Here is a 24921-nt window from a genome sequence, read left to right on the forward strand (position 1 = left end):
TGTACATCCTTATGAGGCTGCACTTATAATTTTACTGTTGTACATGTGGGAGGCAAAGACAACATTGTTGCCGATTGTTTTGCGCGCATGATGAGACAGCTGATTGCGAGATCAGTTGTAGTCCTGGTAATCATCTTCCTGTTTGCATTCTTCAGAATTACCCTTTTAGTTATCCGAATTGCCTGAATTCCAGAAGAGAGATGATGAATATATCTATCTGGCGGACAAACTTTCGAAAAAGAAACGGGGTTGGGAATCTTTTGAATCGAAGAATGGCCTTTTGTGTCATAAAAGTCTTCGCAACCGTGCCTATAAGATCTTCGTTCCCCAGAATCTGAGACCCACGATTCTAAATTTTTATCACTATTCTCATTTAGGTGCCCACCTCGGAAATTCTCGAACTTATTATTGGCCTAAATTTAAAAAGGAAGTCTTCGAGTATGTCAAAGCCTGCGATGTTTGCCAAAAATGTAAGCCTGGTCAGAATACTCAAGTCGGTTTTCATTCCTCTGACGTTGCCAGTTCTCCTGGTAAGAAATCATTCATTGATTCTTTGGACCTCTAACTAGATCTCGATCTGGCAACGTGTGTATTTTGTCTGTCATGGATGGTTTCTCCAAATTTATTTGGCTATTCCCTGTTCGCAATTCATGCTTCTCCTGGGGAATCAAACACGTCCGTCTTAGCCCTCATCGCATGTTTGCCTGCCTTCCACTATAACACCCAATCCCTTTGGGATTGCTATCTCTTCTTTTTCAGCCTAGGATTCAACACTGCCGTACACGAGTCCTGGCGGTTCACTCCTGCCGAACTGTTTCTGGGTAGAGTCTCCAACGATCCACTCTCTTTGAAATGGAATATTGAATATCTTTCCGAACCCTCCCGGCGTCTGGATGTCCTGGAGAAGTGGAAGATAGCCTCGGAACAGCTGATCAAGGCCAGGGACAGGGTGGCGCAGAGGTATAACAAGGGAAGAATACCTCTGCATTTCCGCGTTGGAGATTTGGTCTTGGTAATGAGGTTCCCTGTCCGTTCTGCCACGGATCACATTAGTGAGAAGTTGTCCGAGCCCAAAAGGATCACTGAATTTCTGGGACCTGTTACGCTCAAAGTAGAGGATCTCTCCAGCTGAGTGCAATCAAAAGCACATGTTTCCATGTTGAAAAAGTATTATTCCAGGAGCTCATTCATTTATTTAATGCCCTTATGTTATTTTGGATTTGATTAAATAGAGTTAACGTTGGCTTGTTGTAATCAATCAATCAATCAATCAATACTGATCTGCATTTAGGGCAGTCGCCCAGGTGGCAGATTCCCTATCTGTTGCTTTCCTAGCCTTTTCCGAAATGATTTCAAAGAAATTGGAAATTTATTGAACATCTCCCTTGGTAAGTTATTCCAATCCCTAACTCCCCTTCTTATAAATGAATATTTGCCCCAGTTTGTCCTCTTGAATTCCAACTTTATCTTCATATCGTGATCTTTCCTACTTTTATAAACGCCATTCAAACCTATTCGTCTACTAATGTCATTCCACGCCATCTCTCTGCTAACAGCTCGAAACATACCTCTTAGTCTAGCAGCTCTTTTTCTTTCTCTCAGTTCTTCCCAACCCAAACATTGCAACATTTTTGTAACGCTACTCTTTTGTTGGAAATCACCCAGAACAAATCGAGCTGATTTTCTTTGGATTTTTTCCAGTTCTTGAATCAGGTAATCCTGGTGAGGGTCCCATACACTGGAACCATACTCTAGTTGGGGTCTTACCAGAGACTTATATGCACTCTCCTTTACACCCTTACTACAACCCCTAAACACCATCATAACCATGTGTAGAGATCGGTATCCTTTATTTACAATCCCATTTATGTGATTACGCCAGTGAAGATCTTTCCTTATATTAACACCTAGATACTTACAATGATCCCCAAAAGGAACTTTCACCCCATCAACGCAGTAATTAAAACTGAGAGGACTTTTCCTATTTGTGAAACTCACAACCTGACTTTTAGCCCCGTTTATCAACATACCATTGCCTGCTGTCCATCTCACAACATTTTCGAGGTCACGTTGCAGTTGCTCACAAGAACGTATATTTATATTATTTTTGTTGCAGGTAATGATTGTCCCGTAAGAAACATATGTATTGTAAAGAAATGGGAGAAATAAATAGCCCGACCTATTTCCTTCGCAGTGCACACTTAGAGACAGAGAAGAGGTCGGAATGTATTGGAATACAGTGGTCTGGATTTGTTTAATTTCAGTGGGATTATTAATCAGCGACTACGTACATTTACCTGAAATGCCATCGTTCTCTTTAAGTCAATATTACTTGGTGAAAAGACACTAATTCTTGCATACTTCTCCATGAGTCTGTAATTGGTAACGAAAGTACGTTCATATTCCTGTGTAGCTTCAAGATATGTGTAAATATTATGTATATATGTAGATTGCCATATTCTGTTGTCCATGTTTTTATGCTTAGATTATGTTTAATGGATATGTTTAGTTGTAAGGTGTGCGCACACGTAGTGTTAAGTTTCACCCTTAAGTAAAATGAGCCCTTCTTGTCTGATCACCAAGAAAGGACTCATTATCGAGGGGGTGTGGGAAAGATGTGCCGGACCAAGCTTGTCTTGGTGGCACACTTCTTCTTTGACTGCCATCGACATCCTTGTCGATAATTCCCGGAAGTGACGTATGACTTATGTTGTCTTTGACAGAGAGCGCTTGTCTCGTGCTCGCCTTTCTGGAGTAAGATCGTTATACGATGAAGCCAGCCAGTGGTCGTGTGCGACAAGTGCAGTATTACTGTATATGTACTAACCGTTCACCAGGCACGGACATTTCTAGTAATATTGATCATGAAGAAACAGTGCGGTCAACCAATAATAGTGCTCTCGGTGGTGAAAACTCTTCATCCAATATACAATCTGACAAGATTGTTATAACTAATCCGATTTACTATTATTTAGGACACCGCGGTCCGTACGTAATCTATGTTGAGTCAGCAGATGAGAAAAACACTGGAAATATTCATCCCATGGCGCTTGGTAGGCTCTTCTACGATAGTAAAATTGTAGGTATACCATCTATCAAACCGAAAGTTGCAAAGCGTATTCAAATTATATTTGAGTCAGCTGACAATGCCAACATTTTTCTTAAACACCCCATTTTGAATTCTCATAAACTTAAAGCTTTCATTCCGGAATCCAGCTTGTATCGCATTGGATTAACTCGAGGAGTCGATAAGAAATTAACTGAGGAGGACATTATTAAGTACATTGAATCCCCCGTTCCTATAGTTAAAGCCCAACGGCTCAACCGACGTGTGTCAGTTGATGGGCAAGCTAAGTTTGTTCCTACGGGAACGATAATATTAACCTTCAAATGCCAAACTTTACCGGAATTTGTTACTATTTTTCACGTCATACTAGAGGTTCAGGCATTCATTTTTCGCCCTTTTATCTGCGAGAAGTGTCAATGCTATGGGCATACAGCCAAAAACTGCAGAACAAAATACCCGAGATGCGGTAACTGCTCTAAGAATCATGAAAGTGACACATGTACTGATGTAATACGTAAATGCCTACATTGTGGGCTGAATCACAGTGTAGGATCCGATAGATGTGAAGTTCATCAGCAACAAATCGCAGTCAAGCGCATGATGTGTGTGGACAATATTTACTTCCAGGAAGCAGAAGAAAAACTCCATTCGACAGGATCTCCCCCCCCCCCCTTAGCGTCCCACATCTATTTCCACAGCTTAGTACAAGCACTTCGACGTCTCCCCGTAAACGAAAATTCACTGAAGTGATTCAAAGACCAATTCGACCAGCTCCCCTGCCAGGCTTTGATAGAGCAGGCCATCACGCGATCTTACGCAATCCTATCTTGGAACATGCTCCACAGACTCAACCGCCAAAGGTGCAAGTGGAACAGTCAACTAGCACAGCTTCCCCTACAGAAGGTCCTCAGACTTCATCTGATCGCTCTACACTCCCGCGATTAACAAGGAATGTTCAAGCAGAAATACTGCAAGACTCCAGGCGGTTAGAAGACGTTCTGGGTGAACAGCCTCAATGGTCTCATGTATTAAAAATCCTCTTTAATAAGGTTAGTCACTTTTTAGTACAGGAGGATGCGCATACTGCAATGGAATAGTAGGAGTATTACTCCAAAAATTAATACTTCTCATCCAAGAATATCAGCCCTATTTTATTATATTACAAGAGGCATGGTTAAAACCTGACTCCACCTTCTCCGTCCAGGTTTATAATATTGAACAACTCGATGATTGTGGCTACGGTGGGTACTCACTCTAATTGCATCGCAAATACCATATACTAACGTCTTGCTCCCTTACACGATTCCTAACACATACTCCTTGGCCGTGAGAGTACAACATTTCCTTATCCTGAACCTTTACTGCTCACCTTCCATACAAGGCAACGCCTTTCAATGGCACCACTATTTTTCACAGTTTTCAGCCCAAGACAGTTTAATAATAGCAGGTGATCTCAACGGACATCACACTGACTGGGGATGTGTCGATAACACAACAAAAGGACGTCATATTCTTAATGCAGTCTTAAATAACCACTAGTTTATTTTCAATGATGGCTCCCCTACGCGGCTATCTCCACCCGGGCACCCTAATAGTGTAGTAGATCTATCAATTTGTTCCGAAAATATCGTCCATAAATGAATGTGGTACACGCACAAGATACTCATCTAAGTGATCACTTTCCTATAATTATTGACATTATAACACAACTTCATCCGCAGAATATAGTTTTAAAACTTCAGCGTATAACATGGAATCTGCAAGATTTTGATTTTGGCCTCTTTCATGATTATATTTTAAATATACGTTGAAGGTTAGGTCAAATGTTCCACCTTTACAATACCAAGATCTTGGAAATATTTTACTAACTCCCTCAATAGAAACACCTGTATTAAGGATATTTGGGCTGCTATAAAAAGCTAGCTCATACGGGATGCAATAAACTCGACCAACCACACTTCGAAAGCATCTCCCAATTTTACGACACATTAACTCCGGATTTTGTTGTTCAAGAATTTCAGCAGTATACTACAGTGCCTCTTCCAGATAAATTTATCACACTCTCCCAACCTATATCTTACCCAGAATGTACATACTCCAAAAGAAACCTACTTCTTCTCCTGCACCGGACTATATTACCTATAAAATGCTCTCCCATCTTCCTTACCATGCACATGCTATAATCATAGCGTATTACAATCAAATACTAAACTCAGATGTTCCTCTTTCTGCATGGAATACATTTACGCTTGTGCCCATACCGAAACCAATACTCTCGACTACCAGTCTCATCGAATATAGAGGAATCTGTTTAGGGTCATGTTTAAGGAAGGTCTTGCTCAGTATTCTATTGGAAAGGCTTTTGTGGTGTCTAGCTTATCATAATTTGCTACCGGTGTATCAATATGCCTTTATAAAAGGGAGAAGCCCAGCGGATCCCATTAATATATTAATAACGGATTTGCAAAACAACGCAAACAATGAGCAATTGCTGGTTTCTTTGATATCATAGCTGCCTATGACACGTTACTGTCGAAACTTCATAACTTACACCTCCCTGGTAATTTTATTAAAATGCTCGAACATCTTTTATATTTTCGGCGAGTGGAACTCACATGCCAAACCTCTACGTCTAATGTCCGATACGCGTCTAATTGGTTGCCTCAGGGCGACATTTTAAGTGGCCTATTATTTGCTGTATACTTAAAGGATTTAGAAGGTATCGTAATACGCGATGCAAGAATATTACTTTATGCGGATGATAAGTCATTTATTCTTCTCATGAAAGTCTGGAAGTCTGCAGAACTAATATCACTCGAGCATTAACTACTGCTAAAGCATGGTTAAACGAGCATGGTTTGGAACTTTCCTCTACTAAAAATGTGGCCATGATTTTCACGCATGAACGCAAATATAATACAGACTCTTTCAGAACTGCAAACTATTACAATACTGATAGTCCGGGTGCACAAGTATCTTGGTATATATTTAGATAATAAACTGTCCTGGAAACCCCATTCCGAATACCTTTCGAAAAAGACTCAAAAATTTACCAATATATTGAAATTAACAATTCGACGAAACTGGAGTTCTGATCCCGTAACGGCTTTATTACTTTATCGGCATACAATACGCTCGCATTTAGATTATGGATCGTTTTATTTTGATATTGCTTCCTCCACTCTTATTCACAAGTTCAACGTAATTCAACACCGAGCACTCCGATTATGTATAGGCGCTTTACCATCTTCCCCTACTAACGCGTTACTTGTTGAAACATGTGACATGCCTCACCACTATCACCGTTTGTATTTAGCCTCTAAACTTTTATTTTCCCGAATGGCGCTAGCGAGAATCCTATCCCACCCAAACTACAATTACTGGAGAAATATCGGCAACGTTCTCAACAGCAGTCACGAACTCCTGTTTTGTTGGACGCATTCAGATCGACACGACAGTATCATACCAGCATTCAACAAAATGTTTCGCTTCCATACAATACAATGCCATACAATATTATGCACTACAAACCTAATATTGTAGTGTCTCAGCACATTTCCTTTAATAACAGCACCATGCAACTTTCTGAAATACCTAAACTCACACTTAAAATGGCAATAAATGATCTCAATCCTACCCTCATAATATATACAGATGGTTCCAAACAAAATGTGGGCACAGGGGCCGCATATTGCATTCCGCAGTTACACGTCTGTGAGCAATGCACACTTCCAAACCCTGCCTCAAGGCTTTCGCTATACGACAAGCTTTGCTATACCTAAAAAATAACCACGTCTTAAAAGCGATCATTTTTACAGATTCCTTAAGTGTGCTTCAAAGTTTAATGCCACATAAGTCCTATAAAAATTGGTACATCTGCAATATTCGACGCCTTTTATTTGAACTCGATGAAAATGGTGCTGATATAACTTTAACATGGATAAAGGGCCATTCGATTAACGCAGGTAATGATCAGACTGATAAAATGACAAAACAAGCTGCATCCGGAACCGGAATGAATGCTTCCATAGAACTTCCCTACACAGATTTCACTCCGATTATTACACTTGCTATTCAACAAAAATGGCAGCACAACTGGACACAATCGGCGAAACTCAAAGGAAAATATTACTATCAGCTGCAACGAAGTATGCTAGTCACCCATGGTTTTCAACAAGAAAATATTCACGCAGACATATTATAACAATTATCAGATTACGCTTTAATCTCGCTCTGACTCCGGCTTATAAATTCAAATTAAAGTTAGCGGATTCACCCATGTGTTCATGTAATAATATTCTTTCAACGTTCCCATTTCGCTCTACATAGAAAACGTTTTTTCCACACTTTACGCACGCTCACCTCGTTCAACAGCCTACACCTTCACTAGTTCTTGCTATTCAAGAAATTTGAATAATTGTAACATTAAACTCTAAATTCTTTTCACTAGTGAGTCTTATGAGCTTCTTATCTCGCATCCTCCTCTATCTAACTGTAACCCAATCTCTTTGTTGTAACCTATGATGACGTCACGTTCTCGACCTGTAACCCTGGTGTTTCTACAATTGTTGAACAACTCTATCCATAATAAGTAAAACTCAGTCTGTTTCTCTTGAAGATTTGTGACAATAATTGTTGTGACTGTGTAATGGCTTTTCAGCAGCGCCCAAGAAAATCCTAAGAAGAGGAAGAAGATGAAGCCAACATGGCGGTTCGTGAAACAATGAGGATACTGAGATGCGAAATACTTTACTTGTGCCGTTTCCTGTTACTATAGTCGATTGTCCCTTTGAGTCGCTGTTTTATGAGTGATTACCTAGAGTCTCTGCACCCTATCCGGCTAATTCAGGTAATTATCATTTCTTAATTTGCTATAGTTGCTTGGACATCATTATTATTATTTCATTCTGCTGACTTTACGTTTCTATTCACTGTACGTTTCCATTTATTTTTGGTCTGCTCTATTTTTATTGTCGTATAAACCCGTGAGGACGGAGAATGATATTGGTCTGTTGTGTGATAGGTTTGCGTGCCTGTGATCTGCTTTGAGACCTACCATTTTTGGTTTCTCGTCGATTTCTTTCATGGCTGAGTTGTTGGTGTGTTATGCTGTGTTTTTGACGTTATGACTGGTATTCATGTTCGTCCATGGCGAGGCGATATGGATACGTTCTGGGCGTGCTGGTTATGGTTACTGTTGCTTCGATTTAAGTTGGGATATGCCTTGCCGCGATGCGGCAATCCTTTATATCCTTACGCATCTGGTATGAGCTCATGAGTCCATGAAAGCACACGTCATGCTATACGGATGTGCCTTGGCATACTGGTTTATTCTGAGTCACAAACATTTCTTTCTTGGTCTCTATGGTACGTACGTCTGTGTGGTTTTGCTGTCTATCTGCCTGATTAATAATATTCTCCGCATCTCTCAGTCTTCCATTTCATTTCTACCTGTATTTTTCTTAAATTTCATTCTTTGGGCTATTTGCAGGCCTATTTATTTAGTTACGATTGTTGTCTTCCTTTGTGTGTATATGCTTCATTGTTAGTTCTGTTTACCCCGCCTCGTAACTATGGCAACCATCTTTATCTACCTTTTTATTTCTTGGCGTGCTGTGTATTCGAGATTTGTTATAGAGCCGCGTCTCTGGTGATGCTCGTTCTGATACGCGGAGCATATTGAGTTGCGGGCAGGTTGTACTCACTGCTTTGATATTGTGTGTATTTATTTCAAAGCATGTCCATTTTATTATTTTTACTACGTGGATTAATGCGTCATACGTCATGTATATGAAATTATGTGAGGCAAGTCAACCATACGTTATGAGATTTGGGATTGTAAGAGGCGAATGTGGCTATGCTTGATTTGTGTTCGATGAGCCTCTCAGCTTACGTGTTAAGTACCCGACACATATCTCTGTGAGGAATGTTTCAAACATTTCATTTTATTTTTCTTACCTTGTTAATAACCCCCATACTTCTACCCGTTCTTTCATTTACTGGGAAGGGGTCTGGGTTCATTCTATCCCTGTTCCTCCATTGCTCTGATTATGCACGAGTTCAGCTCCAGGCTGTTTCAGTCTGTTCCAGCCCGTCCACGGCCTATTAAAAAGTTATGTATCCACGGCCCTGTCGGTGTATCAGGCTGTGTGTGTGGGTGTGTCTACGGTAGCATAGTGTAGGGTAGCTGAGTGAACTGGTATGTGAGAAACAGTGACATTTTCAATAATTAATAGCGCGAATTTGGTCTAAAGTGTATACTTTCTTTCTTCAAGTGCGGGTTTGCGTTAATTTCAGATACTGTGTAAACTGATAATTTGAAAGCTCGCATATTGAAAGTAACACGCGCGACCAGCGCTTATGATGATGATTATTATTATTATCGGCCGGTACGCTATCGCGAACTATAAACTGAACGAGTGCGTTTCGAATGATTTCAAGCCGTTGTCAAGGACTAGTGCCGAACCTGTAAGATACCTTGTGTCTAATAACGTACACATTACTAAACATATTTTGTACGATGGCTAAAACAAGTGTAGCCGGTATTTGGTTCGATACTGTGCTATCGAGCACGCTAAGCGGTGAAGAGTGAAGTTAAATACCACATATCTTGCAGATATCACCGGGAACGAGAGCAAGAAGACGATGTCGACGCCAGGATCTGAAACCAGGACCAATCTGCATGTGATACCTGTGATCATGATGGGTTAAGAACTCGAGACAAAGCGGAAATATATTCCGTTGGCTGGTGCCGTGTAAGTTGTTGAAAGTTAAGTGCCATGATGTCGTATTAATGCATGATTCTTGGTATATGTTAAGTGCCCGTGAGGGATTATATATTTTAATTAAATGTAAACATCAGCCAGATCGGCAATTGCTTGATGTGATTTAGATTAAACTAGCTGATGTACCCGTGCTTCGCTACGGGATTCTCAGAAAGACTGACTTTGTGGCTTTCCTAACTGAAATCAACATAGGTCATTACAAAAACTTAAGTATGAATGTAGCGATCAGAAACAATGCTATCATATAAAATACTCGATCAAACAGAAAGCCGTACGTTTTATCACTTTTAAGGAACAGTGCTGCGGTTAGATTGCGGTGCCAATCTAATAGTCCAAAGTTCCAGAGCTGGGATGACCAGGCCCCAGATTGCCATGAACACTTATCTGTTATTATTCCGCTAAATATGCACACTGTTCATTCCAATCAGTGCCCCAGAGTAGGGATTGAATAGCCCGAATGCTATGCTGATCCAGTGTGTTACGTACCAGTAGTATCAGAAAATTTATAAACCAGGGGAATGGCCTGCTAAAGAAGAAAGTTATCTAACTCCCCAGCTACTTCCCATCAATATTCAGGCAGGCTGTTACACTCTGCCCGACTGGGAGAGTTGACCGTGTGGTTAGCGGTGCGCAGCTGTGAGCTTGCATCCGAGAGATAGTGGATTCGAACCCCATTGTCGGTAGCGGTGAAGATGGTATTCCGTGGTTTCCCACTTTCACACCAGTCAAATGCTGGGTCTGTACCTTAATTAAGGCCTAAGGCACTTCTAGCCCTTTCCTATCCCATTGTCGCCATAAAACCTATCTATGACGGTGCGACGGAAATCAAATAAAAATACTCTGTACGCAGCAGCAACCCTATCTACCGGAGATGAGGGGCAACAGACGACACAAAGCACATCACGACAAACAATGGTCAATGTAATGTTATTGTTGATCAATGTTATGAGCTTTCTATATTGTAGGCCTACACATTTAGTTTTCTTTCGACTCTGTGATTTGTAAAATATTTTATACCGTAAACTGTAGTTTCTTATTCCCCGACTTTACATACCGATTTTCATTAAATAACTTACCGTACTGTTTACCCATTTTCTCGTTACTCGGCGCTGATATGGACTTAGTAACAAAAATCCAAATTCATGAATTTGTTGGTGATCATAGCCAGTACGTTAACAATGTATAAGACATGAATAATAGGAAATTTAATACTATATAACCTTAGTTATGTAGCATTCATCGACTACACTTCTAATAAGAAATATTTGAGAATTACATTTTAGGCCTTCCCCTAAACTACCATTTCACTCAGCGTGAGTAAAATGATTTATAGCCTAGATTGTAGAGGCTCATGCCCCGACTTCACATACCGATTTTCATTAAATTCTCTTCAACCGTTTTCTCGTTATGCGTGTACAGACAGACAGACAGACAGACAGACAGACAGACAGACAGACAGACAGACAGACAGACAGACAGACAGACAGACAGACAGACAGACAGACAGACAGACAGACAGACAGACAGACAGACAGACAGACAGACAGACAGACAGACAGACAGACAGACAGACAGACAGACATTACGGAAAAGTAAAAAGTGCATTTTCTTGTTACTATGGACATGACCGATGCAGAATTACCATTATTTTCAAATTCTGAGCAATGTACAGACAAAACTCTTATTTTATATAGGCCTATATAGATGCTTAGTGTTTTCTGAGAAACAAGGGAACGTTCGGATTATGGTAAATTTTTCTGGGTGTTTTGTTGTGCAGTGTATATTATTTGTCTAGGTTACCAGCGATAGGATTTTCTTGTTGTGTTCTTCAAGTAACTCCCAAGCTATACACCCACTGCGTTGGAATAAATTCAATGTTATTGGGTTAGCTAATTTCAGTGAGGGTGTCATATCAGCATGCTTTAGGCTTATTTTCAGTGTTTTACGAGATGCCCAGTGCTGCATGTACGCCGTTGTTTCAATATAGGATCATTTAAATGGATTGGCAGCTTGTTTGGGAAGAAGGCAAACGGGGAATCGAACCAATGGATGCGAATTGAAGGGTGCGTGGAGTAGCACATTATGTTAAAGCTGGCATATATATGTGAGGCGAGAGAGAGAGCCATGAATTTATAGGGGGAAGATATTTAGTTGAATTGTGACTGAGGCTTAGGCCGTTAGAGATACGGCGGGCCGGTGAAACCATTGATTATTTGGGAGAGATACTTGTCTCCCCGCTGTGTAAAACGGAGCCCACTGGAGGCCAAAGAATGATTTGGTTCCTCGAGGGAGGTATGCAGTCAGCTGATGTCCCGCTAGGCCCCTGACAGTCGAAGTATTTGTTTCGCAGGAGACCTTCTCCAAACAGCAGACCAAGCCTAGAGTATCGATACGTTTTGTCTTTGACAGCTGACAAGCAAGCACGTGGCGTGAAGAAAGAAGACGATTGTGTGCCCTGTGACAAAATCATATCCAGCCGAGTGAATACGGGAATGTTGCCCGATGCCTTCCTTACTTTGTTATGTCATGTACTTCTTTTATTTTCAGGATTGTGTTATTGCTGTGTGTCGTGTTGGTTAATATGGGAAATAGATCGTAAGCAATTTGATTGTCGGTTCCCAGTTTTGGCTGGTCGTTTGATGTGGGCCGCGTCTCACAATTAGAGTCTCTGCTTTCGGATGGGAATAGTGGCTAACCCTGTGCCAATGTGTGCCCGTGTATGACGGTATTAATCGCGGTCGATAGGTCACTTGCACCCTACGAAGTGGCAAACTCAGTGACATGTATATAGTTTGTGATATTTCTTGTGTCCTTGCCCAAATTTGAATGTATTTATATAGATTTGTTTGTTAATATCATTTTATTTGAGATGTGCGTTACACATTTTTGGGGTTGCTTTGAGGCCGAGTTTTAATTGTTATCGATTGGATAATTTCGTCATGGGTCACTTTATTTTTCGCTAACAAATCCATCTTACCCCTTAACTGCATTTCTCGTTCAACATGCCTCCATTATTCCTCTCAGTATGCTTTGATTTCGACATTCTATTTTACGCTTTGGCAGCCTATACCCACTCTCTACCCACTTCAGTCTAGTCGGAATTTTAGGACAGGAAGTGGAGTTACCGTCCTGGGCCCACGGTACGGTACGATATAACGACTGCTTTTTAAAAATAAAGTTTATTACTGTATTCAGTTTCGTAGTAGATTTAAAATGTAATTTTAATCAGGTACCTGATGTGGTTTGAGGTAATGCTACGGCTGACGATGCCCACAAGATATGGCGAAACATGTAGCAATTCTTATTTTAATGAGGATTTAATTCTGACTTAAATATTGAGTTCTTATTGAATACGTGAAAGAGAAATACATTTCTTCCATTTTTCATAAATTGGAAGGAATTTTTCGAAAATCTTCTCAACTTAAAAGGATGATGTCGCGAACAACCGAGTTCATGCGGAGGAAGACATTTCACTTGAAGTAGAAAGGATCGTAAATAAAGTCCCTTTCTTAAAGCAGCAGGAATATACGAAATTTGACCTGAAATGTGAAGTATAGGGGGAAGGCAGAGTTGAAATGGCTTCATAGAGTAGTAAGATTAGCATGGAGTGTTGGTAAGGTACCTTCAGATTGGACAAAAGCAGTAATTGCACCTTTCTATAAGCAAAGGAACAGGAAGGTTTGCAACAACTATCGAGGTATCTCATTGATTAGTACGTCAGGGAAATATTCACTGGCATCTTGGAAGGGCGGATGCGATCAGTCGTTGAGAGGAAGTTTAATGCAAACCAGTGTGGTTTCAGAATATTGAGGCGCTGTCAAAATCAGTTATTCAGTAAGCGAAAGGTAACTAAACATGCTATGAGCGGAATATACGGTTATGTTTATGTTTCGTAGATCTAGAGACAGCAAAGAAAAATATGTTCGCCGTACTGGGGCACTATAGAATTAAGGGTAGCTTATTAAAATCAATGAAAGGCATTTATGTTGACAATTTGTCTGCAGTGATAATTGATGGTAGAATGAGTTCTTGGTTGAAGGTACTTACAGCGTTAGACGAAGTTGTAATGTTTCACCTTTCTTGTTCATAGTTTGCATAATCATCCACTGAAAGGTATAAAGGTTTAGTTAAGTGGAACAGTTTGATACGTGGTGAACACTGGGTGTTAATGCCGGATTGTGAAAAAACTTGCAACTTGAAAATAGGTGAAATGAGTATGGTATGAAAATTAGCTTTTCGAAGATTAACTGATGTCAGTAGGTAAGAAATCTAAGAAGAATTAATGTCAGATTAGGGCTACAAGTATTTAATTAATAGAGAAATATACATTCAAGTTTGAGCATTCATAGTTGGCTGCCACACGCGGTGAGAGGAAGGTAACGTGCTTGCGCTCCGTGTGTGTGTAGTGTTCTCAGCGTGTTGTATTGAACAGTGTAACAGTACTGTAAACGAGTCTAATAACTGTAATTCAAGTGAGTTCATTGTGTAACTACGTAGAAAACAAACATGGCAACAAGATTCACACGTAAAAATAACGCGTCAACCGACCTTCGGCATGTGAAACTCATGAATGCATCCAATACTTCTTGAAACTCAATGAGGACCAAATCGAAATGATTCAGCTGGACAACCTGGAAAATGCCGCCTTCATCAAGGTAATATCCACTACTCTTTTCGAAAGACTGGTTTGTAACTATCAGAGTACACACAATATGATATTACAGGATGGTCGGATAGGGAAACAGTACAGAAAACGGTTCGAGTGTTAAATGTACCACCAGAAGTCCCGATAGAATCTTTTAACTCGGTGCTTAGTAAATATGGCAAAATTATCGATCACAGGAAAGAAGAATGGTCTCAGCAATATGCCTTCAGAGTGCATAATGGTATACGTGCTTTTCGAATGGAAATTTAAACATCTATTCCATCTTTCATTTATATTGAAGGATACCGTGCGCAAATTATTTATGATGGGCAACTGCGTACATGTCTAGCCTGTAATTCCACTACTCATTTGCGACCAGAATGTCCCTTACGTCAGACTAGGTTAGCCGAGAGGAGGCTGGTCAACACAGCAGTTGATACAGGTGACTCAAGTGGGTTAGCGACTAGTCAACCGAACCCTGCGCCAGCGACCTTGACTGACAACACAGCGACCCCAACTCAGCCCGGCGAAGTGCGGAACGTAAACAACACACAAGTTCGTGTGGATGACCCCACAGAGTTTCCTACTCTTCAAGAAACAACACCTAAACGGATGAAAATGGACAGTAGTGTATTCCATTCCCATAATTCCTTTCTGTCATCGACAACTGAACTCACTGGCGACCATGCACCTTCTTCCCAGGCTACTGATATTTCCATCCCATCCTGTAATCGAGATATGGGAATGTCTCAGCTACCTGTAGATACGGAATCAACTTCTGATCCTCTTCGCTCTAGCACCAATCTTTCTGTATGCACTCCTCCTGTACCTACCGCTCAAGGGAATACTATACGTCCTTCGGAACTGATGGACACTGATCAAGTAGTAGACCAGCGAGACAGTAATATAGCACAGCCCCACCAAAGCCAGCATAACTTGACTTCACAACAGGTGAGGCGGTCTCCCACGACGAGCGATCCTCGCTTGCGTACGCCTCGGAAAAGTGTTGAGCGGATGAACGACCCCTAAGTTACAAAAAAATAGTTTAGGCGAAGGTGATTTTTGCAGTCGACCAAAATGTTTATCAATCTCATGTTTCTATCGTTACTCTGTCTTCTTGTTATGCCTGCAGTTCGCCACTCTTAATATAAACGGAGTGAGAAGTGACACAACGTTGGGTCTGTTGGGACGTTTCTTAAAGGAGTATGATGTTGATGTTCTTTTGTTACAAGAATTGAACAGCAGTCATTTAGGCTATTTATTTAATTATGATTATGTAGTAAATATTGGTGATAGTGCTCGGGGAACTGCTATTGTGTATAGGAAAGGAATTAACCTAACGGACATTACAATGGACCACACGGGAAGAATATTATCAGCCTCCTTTAATAATACCACGATCATTAACGTGTACAGTCCATCTGGTTCCCTGTTTAAACAGGAACGGAATTCATTTTTCACTCAGGACATTCTACCGCATATAGCGACACCGAATGCTATTCTTCTGATGGGCGACTTCAATTGCATTTTACAACCACGTGTTTTTAACTTCTGCCCAGGACTGCAGATGCTAGTACAAAGAATGCAGTTGGCTGATGTTTGGAGACACTTTATGCTCCTCGTGTTGAATATACATTTTGCCGCGATGATACAAAATCTAGGATAGACAGAGCGTATATCTCTGCAACAAAGGCAAATATTGTAGAGTACTGCAGAGTCGTACCAGTTGCATTCAGCGATCGTCATAGCGTAATCTTCACGTTAAACTTTGCTACATTACCCATTTCTCAGCCAGGCAGAGGGATTTGGAAAATGAATAAACATGTTTTTAGGGCTGAGGAAGATGTTCAACGATTTAGTGTTACGTATCATCAGTGCAAAAGCAGTCTTTCGCGTTATAGGAATATTAGGACTGGTGAATGAAGAAACTGAAACCGGCTATGAAATCAGTGGCAAGGAACATAGATTATGAACACCGGCGGGAACTTCATTCTAGTCTAGAATTCTATGAACGGGCAATGTGCGATTTACATTCCAAAGAAAAACGTGGAGAAAATGTGTTCAATGAAACGAAAACGATTAAACAGACCATCTTACGGCTCAAAGAGCAAACCTTACGTCTTCAGCAACTCGTTAAAAGATCTTCCCTCTTGGACAAGGAAAGGATATCTTTACACCACGTAGCAAAGATGCGTAAATCTGCTAATCGCCAATTTATACACCAGTGGATAGACTCTCAGGGGAACATTCTTACCTCCAAAAACGAGTTGCTACGCGAGGGTGAACGATACTTCCAAGAAATGTTTGCAGACGATGACGAGTCTGGCATAGTTGTGGACAACATGCTTTCCCTTGTAGAAAGATACGTCGATGAAGAAGATAGCTCCTTCCTCATGAGACCTATCACCAAAGAGGAATTAGAACAAATTCTCAAGAAAGCTGCTCCAAACAAGACGCCCGGAATAGATGGCTTCCCTTATGAATGGTACAAACGCTTCTGGTCTATGATTGGAGATGACCTTACCCAAGTTCTTAACTACGCATTCCGTGCAGGATTTCCGCCCGCTTTTACGGAAGGCATTATTATAGTGATTCCGAAGAAAGTAAGCTGCCGATATGTGTCGGATTATAGACCAATAACTATCCTAAATACTGATTATAAATTATTTGCTAAAGTGGTAGCTAATAGAATAAAACAGATTATTCCTACACTGAATGGTACTGGACAAACGTGTGGGGTTCCACGTAGGACTATTATGCATAATTTGTTGGCAGTCCGAGACTTAATTCTTTATTATTCTGCTTTTCCTGAAGAGCCTGCTGCAATTGCCAACATAGATTTCAGCAAAGCCTTTGACAGGATTTCGCATAATTATCTTTGGAGAATACTAAGTCATCTTCGGTTTCCTGAACAACCTGTAACGGTCTTGCAGCGCATGTACCTTACGGCTACATCACGGCTGCTGATCAACGGCCATTTGTCCCGTCGAATTCCAATTAATACGTCTGTACGCCAAGGATGTCCACTGTCAATGTTGCTCTTTATCTTAACCATGGAACCACTTATCCGGAGACTGGACAGCTCTCTGAATGGCCTTCGTCTAAACAATGAACACTTTACGTTGCGTGCTTATGCTGACTCCTTACCGATGGCGATGACCTATCAGACGTGCGTCGTGTGCTGGTGGAATTTTCAACCGCATCAGGGGCAAAGGTAAACTTTGAAAAGTCCTCTCTGCTCCTACTAGGATCGGAGCGACGCACTATTTGTGCAGACGAGATCGGTATTTCTCCGACCAACAAGTGCAAAATCTTGGGTATCACCTTCTGCAAGAACATCCTCGAGACAATAGAACTAAATTGGAATGCTCTCTTGAACGGGATTCGCTTCCAGTTTGCAGAAAATCTCGCATGAAGGCTAAATTTATTTTCAAAAAACTTGGTTTATTAACACTTACGCCTTATCTAAAACCTGGTACATCGCACAAATACTACCTGCTCCGCATGTTATCTGTCAACGCATAGAAATGTCAATTAGCTACTATCTTTGGAAAGGCTTTCGGTACAGAGTGTGACGAGAACAGTTAAACTTGCGTATTGGGACTGTATGCAGTGGAACTGAAATGTAGTTCCCTCTTCGTCAAACACATCATCAAGGCAATGCATATGAGGGGAGAATCCTTCGATTGTCACTTCAGTCAGGTAAGAGAAGATCCCAATTTCCGAAGAACCCGTGAATTCAAATATTGTTACAAGAGAGCACTGGCAATTATTGAACAGCTTCCGCATAACCAAGTCTTAGACGGCTCCTTTGATCACGTGAAACAGCTCTACAACTTCCTGCTTCAAATAGACACTTCGAGCCGAACATTCAACTAAAACACCCCACTAGGAACTGGCAACTAATCTGGCAAAATACCTGCAATCAGTGGCTACCCCTAGAATGGAGAGTGTCGGTATACAGTAATCTAAATGAAATCATCCCTACAGGTGAAAAACTGAAAAGACATGAGCAGCTGGTGGATGACAGATGCTCTCTCCGTGATTCTACAGACACCTTGGTTCACCGGATTACTACGTGCCTAAATGCTACTGTCATATGGAAATGGACGTTGAAAGTTATCAAAAAAATACAGGGTGCAGAGTCTGATAATTCTCTCCAACAAGCGCTTCTGCAATTTGACGTTCCGCAACGATCGAGCAAGAAGAGGAACGCAGTCCTATGGTTTCTAGCCGCTGCCATTCATTATAACCTTTCTGGCTATAAGCAACCAATGTTCCTCACACTCACCGGCTTTCTGGATCATCTGACGAAGGAACGATCAACAGATTGATGCAGCCTTTGGTCGCCATCTATATCACTTTTGATCTTTGATCAACATAATGGATGTGGTTCATTTGGTACACGTGTTTCAGTTGGCTAACTAGGATCAGTCACATGAGTGAGGGAACAGTCCAGCTAACAGGTGACCACCTGCCTCAGACAAGTGTCCTTTGCCACCGAACTGTATGCCATACTTGTACTTATGAGTGTTTTAGTTACGTTTATAAGTGTTTGTTGCCAAACTATTTGGATGAACTTATGTTTATACTGTACATATCAAATCCAATTATATAAAAAACTCTAAAGTTGTATGAACGTTTCAGAAAAATTGGTATAATGGTACTTCTGAACTAAATGTAACCAACTGTAATATTGAACAGTTCCAAATAAATTATTTAGCTTTAAAAAAAGCCTAGTACATCTATCCCGCACCTATCGGGCATTCAGAAGCAAGCCGTGCGAGGTGCAGCGAGGTAAGAGCGACGCGATATCTTTCTCCGATGCCTTGCACGCAGAAATGCAAGCGACGTTCTCTCTCAAATTCTTCAAGCTTTGTAAATGGAACAATGTGCCAGATGCTTAGAATATAATGTGCTTTAGATTTCCATCGTTATCATTAATTTGAGGTTAGGTCATCACCGATAGCCTTGCAGCCCTCAGTATACGCCACTGATATTTACGTCGAAAAAAAAAAGCATCTTTGTGAACATATCATCTATAGTAACTGTTGATGTTGTGTTGATATATATTATACTTTTTACTATTGGATTTACGGCGCACCGACACAGATATGTTTTATTACGACGATAAAAAAGCATTAAATAAATTTCACATTTCAGTCTTTGCTATAGTCTGTAATTGTCCTGGTTCTTTTCGTGCAAGTTATGATATGGTATCTATTACACTTCTGCCCACACAAAGTGCACTTACAATCTTCGTCTGGCTCATGGAACTTCTGGTTTACGCATATCCTGTGGTGTATGGAGAGTCGTGTTATCACGCGGCGCTGTGTGTTGCACTCTCTAGTCCATCGCTGGTGAGGTGTACAAGTCTAGGTCAGTTTCACTTTTCTTCCTTTCCCTGATGTTTACTAGTGCCCTGCTTGCTTCCGTTGATTGTGATCGTATGTCTTCTATGAAATACGTCTCCCGCATCATTTCGTACACCATCCGGGAAGGCGCTCTCTTTGCAACTCGGGTCTTTCTATTCTCATCAGGTCTACGATCTTCAGCTTTTCCCACACGATCTCAATTCCATACGTTATCACTGGCACTACTGTCGTGTGTGTTCAGCCAGGATAGTGAGATTGAATCAAGGTGCACAAGAGCTAATGCAGTATTCTGCTGAAAGAAATATCGGTCTGATTTCACTTTCATGGGACTGAAAGCTGGATGGACTGAAGATATGTTATTCTTAAGTTCGAAGTAACAGACATGAAAGAAGCGAGAACAATTGCTGGTACAACCAGGTGGGGACAATGGCATAAGGAGGAAGCTAGGAATGAACTCGATGAATAAAGCTTCGGTGCTGGTGTTATGTGAGGTGAATGGGGGAGTAATGACTTAGAGACGATGATGGTTAGGCTCAGTTAACGAGTCCAGAGAATATAGGATCAGCTCTGCATGTCATTACCTGATTCTGAACCCTCTCAGCCCGGTACTGTTCACTCACTACCCCGATTATTCTGGGGAGGTCCTCTACAGTATACCTAGTTTCATAGCTCAGTCTTACCGAGCTCGATAGCTGCGGCCAGTATCCTGTATTCGGGAGATAGTGGGTTCGAACCGCACTGTCGGCATCCCTGAAGATGGTTTTCTGTGGGTCCCCATTTTCACACCAGGCTGACATTAACTAAGGCCACGATCGCTTCCTTCCCAGTCCTAGCCCTTTCTTGATCCATCGTCGCCATAAGGCCTATCTGTGCGACGTAAACCCAATAGAAAAAAAGCACAGCTCAGTTTAATGAATGGTGAAAGACTTACTTGTCGGGGGTGTCTTCCCCCATGGGCACGGAAGGCCCAGGCCGTAATCCCAACGATCGTCCTCTCTTTGGACACGACGTGGAGCAGGGGATCCCGAGGTGTTGCCGCTCCTCCGAGATGGTGGCGGCGAAGTAGCAGGCGCTCTGGAAGTGGCTACAGCGCGCTTGTCCTGAACACACAAACCACATTCTTCATTTTCATCAACATTAATTACCAAGAGATGCTCTACGTAATTCTAAAAACAAACAAACCCCCATGGCACTACAGGAATTGAAGGGCCTTGGGCTAACAAGCAACCGCTGCTCAGCCCGAAGGCCTGAAGAATACGAGGTGTCGTGTGGTCAGCACGACGAATCCTCTCGGCGGTTATTCTTGGCTTTCGAGACCAAGACATAATACTGCATAAACCGAGGGGACAGGTGTGCCTCCACGGAGGCCACGGTTTCCACAGGGACCTAGTGCCCAGGTACAGATACAGAAACATAACAATTTTTACTCTCATAATATTTTTCAGACAATATATCTTTTTACATGAGATGTCAGAACTTCATCTCATTACATTATATCTCATGATGTATTCTTAAACGTTCAGTTGTACTGCAATTCTTGGATTACTACTGTAATATCTGAGACTACTGCTACATGTACCTCGTAATAGCTGATCATGTCACAAGCACGGCTCTTTGCTCTGTGTGGACTGCAGGGTGATGGTAACGTTGTAATCAGCTGATTATGTCACTAACACGGCTCTTTGCTCCGTGTGGACTGCAGGGTGATGGTAACGTTGTAATCAGCTGATTATGTCACTAACACGGCTCTTTGCTCTGTGTGGACTGAAAGGTAATGGTAACGTTGTAATCAGCTGATCGAGTAACTAGCACGGCTCTTTGCTCTGTGTGGACTGCAGGGTGATGGTAACGTTGTAATCAGCTGATTATGTCACAAGCACGGCTCTTTGCTCTGTGTGGACTGCAGGGTAATGGTAACGTTGTAATCAGCTGATTATGTCACTAACACGGCTCTTTGCTTCGTGTGGACTGCAGGGTAATGGTAACGTTGTAATCAGCTGATTATGTCACTAGCACAGCTCTTTGCTTCGTGAGGACTCCAGGGTGGTGGTAACGTTGTAATCAGCCGATCATGTCACTATCACGGCTCTTTGCTTCGTGTGGACTGCAGGGTGATGGTAACGTTGTAATCAGCTGATTATGTCACTAACACGGCTCTTTGCTTCGTGTGGACTGCAGGGTGATGGTAACGTTGTAATCAGCTGATTATGTCACTAGCACAGCTCTTTGCTCTGTGTGGACTGCAGGGTAATGGTAACGTTGTAATCAGCCGATCATGTCACTATCACGGCTCTTTGCTTCGTGTGGACTGCAGGGTGATGGCAACGTCGTAATAGCTGATCATGTCACTAGCACGGCTCTTTGCTCCGTGTGGACTCCAGGGTAATGGTAACGTTGTAATCAGCTGATTATGTCACAAGCACGGCTCTTTGCTCTGTGTGGACTGCAGGGTAATGGTAACGTTGTAATCAGCTGATCATGTCATTAGCACGGCTCTTTGCTCTGTGTGGACTGCAGGGTAATGGTAACGTTGTAATCAGCTGATCATGTCATTAGCACGGCTCTTTGCTCTGTGTGGACTGCAGGGTAATGGTAACGTTGTAATCAGCTGATTATGTCACTATCACGGCTCTTTGCTCTGTGTGGACTGCAGGGTAATGGTAACGTTGTATATGCTGATTATGTCACTAGCACGGCTCTTTGCTCCGTGTGGACTGCAGGGTGATGGTAACGTTGTAATCAGCTGATCGAGTAGCTAGCACGGCTCTTTGCTCTGTGTGGACTGCAGGGTAATGGTAACGTTGTAATCAGCTGATTATGTCACTATCACGGCTCTTTGCTCTGTGTGGACTGCAGGGTAATGGTAACGTTGTAATCAGCTGATTATGTCACAAGCACGGCTCTTTGCTCTGTGTGGACTGCAGGGTAATGGTAACGTTGTAATCAGCTGATCATGTCATTAGCACGGCTCTTTGCTCTGTGTGGACTGCAGGGTGATGGTAACGTTGTAATAGCTGATCATGTCATTAGCACGGCTCTTTGCTCTGTGTGGACTGCAGGGTAATGGTAACGTTGTAATCAGCTGATCATGTCATTAGCACGGCTCTTTGCTCTGTGTGGACTGCAGGGTAATGGTAACGTTGTAATCAGCTGATTATGTCACAAGCACGGCTCTTTGCTCTGTGTGGACTGCAGGGTGATGGTAACGTTGTAATAGCTGATCATGTCATTAGCACGGCTCTTTGCTCTGTGTGGACTGCAGGGTAATGGTAACGTTGTAATCAGCTGATCATGTCATTAGCACGGCTCTTTGCTCTGTGTGGACTGCAGGGTAATGGTAACGTTGTAATCAGCTGATCATGTCATTAGCACGGCTCTTTGCTCTGTGTGGACTGCAGGGTAATGGTAACGTTGTAATCAGCTGATTATGTCACAAGCACGGCTCTTTGCTCTGTGTGGACTGCAGGGTGATGGTAACGTTGTAATAGCTGATCATGTCATTAGCACGGCTCTTTGCTCTGTGTGGACTGCAGGGTAATGGTAACGTTGTAATCAGCTGATCATGTCATTAGCACGGCTCTTTGCTCTGTGTGGACTGCAGGGTAATGGTAACGTTGTAATCAGCTGATCATGTCATTAGCACGGCTCTTTGCTCTGTGTGGACTGCAGGGTAATGGTAACGTTGTAATCAGCTGATTATGTCACAAGCACGGCTCTTTGCTCTGTGTGGACTCCAGGGTAATGGTAACGTTGTAATCAGCTGATCATGTCATTAGCACGGCTCTTTGCTCTGTGTGGACTGCAGGGTAATGGTAACGTTGTAATCAGCTGATTATGTCACAAGCACGGCTCTTTGCTCTGTGTGGACTGCAGGGTAATGGTAACGTTGTAATCAGCTGATTATGTCACTATCACGGCTCTTTGCTCTGTGTGGACTGCAGGGTAATGGTAACGTTGTATATGCTGATTATGTCACTATCACGGCTCTTTGCTCTGTGTGGACTGCAGGGTGATGGTAACGTTGTAATCAGCTGATTATATCACTAGGTACCTCACTTAAGGTTCTTAATTTTGTTTATCAGCAAAGTTTAATATTCCAAGGTGGTTATTTAAGGTTACTTTTTTAATTATCAATTAACCCTAAAAGTTAAAGTTGTTCATCTAACTACATATATGACACCTGTTAATTTCAAGTAAATTTATTAAATTTATATTATATTAACTGTTGTTGATCATTTCGTGAGACATAGGTAACTTTAATACTAATTCCTGGGCTTTGGGGTGCATTGCTCCGTTTCCACATAAAATTATTGTCGTTGGTAAGAGTAGTATAATAGGCGGATTCGGCGGCCTCTTCCTCCTCCCGCGGGAAATTTGAATTTTGGCGGGAAATTTGAATTTTGGCGCGAGATTTCAATTTGTAAACAAAGCCACGTGCTTTTTGACAGCTGTCATCGACAACAACGCATCGCTAACCTCACTGCTGCCATCTTGACAGGCCCAAACCTCAGTGGTACCAGCTTAACCTCACAAGCGCGAGATTTGAAGTTGTAAACAAATTCACGTGTTTTTTGACAGCCACGTGCTTTCTTGACAGCTGTCATCCGCCATCTTTAAACTACAGAGCACCGTGCTGCCCTCTTTATCGCAGTGCTGCCATCTTGGCGGGCCTAAACCTTAGTGCTACCAACTTAACCTCACTAGCGCGAGATAAACAAATCCACGTGCTTTCTTGACAGCTGCCATCCGCCATCTTGAATCCATAGAGCACAGTGCTGCCCTCTTTAGCTACTTACCTTTGAAATGTGGTGGCGGATAATTTGAAAAATGCTTTTTGACAGCAGCCATCTTTGAGCACCGTGCTGCACTCTTTAGCTAGATACCTTTGAAATGTGGTGGCTGCAAATTCCACGTGCTTTACAAACCTCTGTGCATTTCTGACAGCTGTCATCCGCCAAGCTGTCGTCCGCGTTCTTTAATCTAGAGAGCACCGTGCTGCCCTCTATGTGGTGGTGGCGAATTCCACGTGCTCTTGTTTGAAAACAAATC

General features: G+C 41.9%; 1 protein-coding gene across 1 annotated transcript in view; it reads right to left on the bottom strand.

The window, feature by feature from the left end:
• LOC136881055 (lipase member H-A-like) overlaps positions 1 to 24921 on the bottom strand; it is a 377915-nt gene that overhangs the window by 118134 nt on the left and 234860 nt on the right. The window contains exon 5 of the mRNA XM_067153658.2: positions 20804 to 20972. Within this exon, the coding sequence (XP_067009759.1) occupies positions 20804 to 20972 (169 nt within the window). The remainder of the gene's footprint in view (positions 1 to 20803; positions 20973 to 24921) is intronic.

Source organism: Anabrus simplex, chromosome 9, assembly GCF_040414725.1.
Source record: "Anabrus simplex isolate iqAnaSimp1 chromosome 9, ASM4041472v1, whole genome shotgun sequence".
In the NCBI taxonomy this organism is placed as follows: Eukaryota; Metazoa; Arthropoda; class Insecta; order Orthoptera; family Tettigoniidae; genus Anabrus; species Anabrus simplex.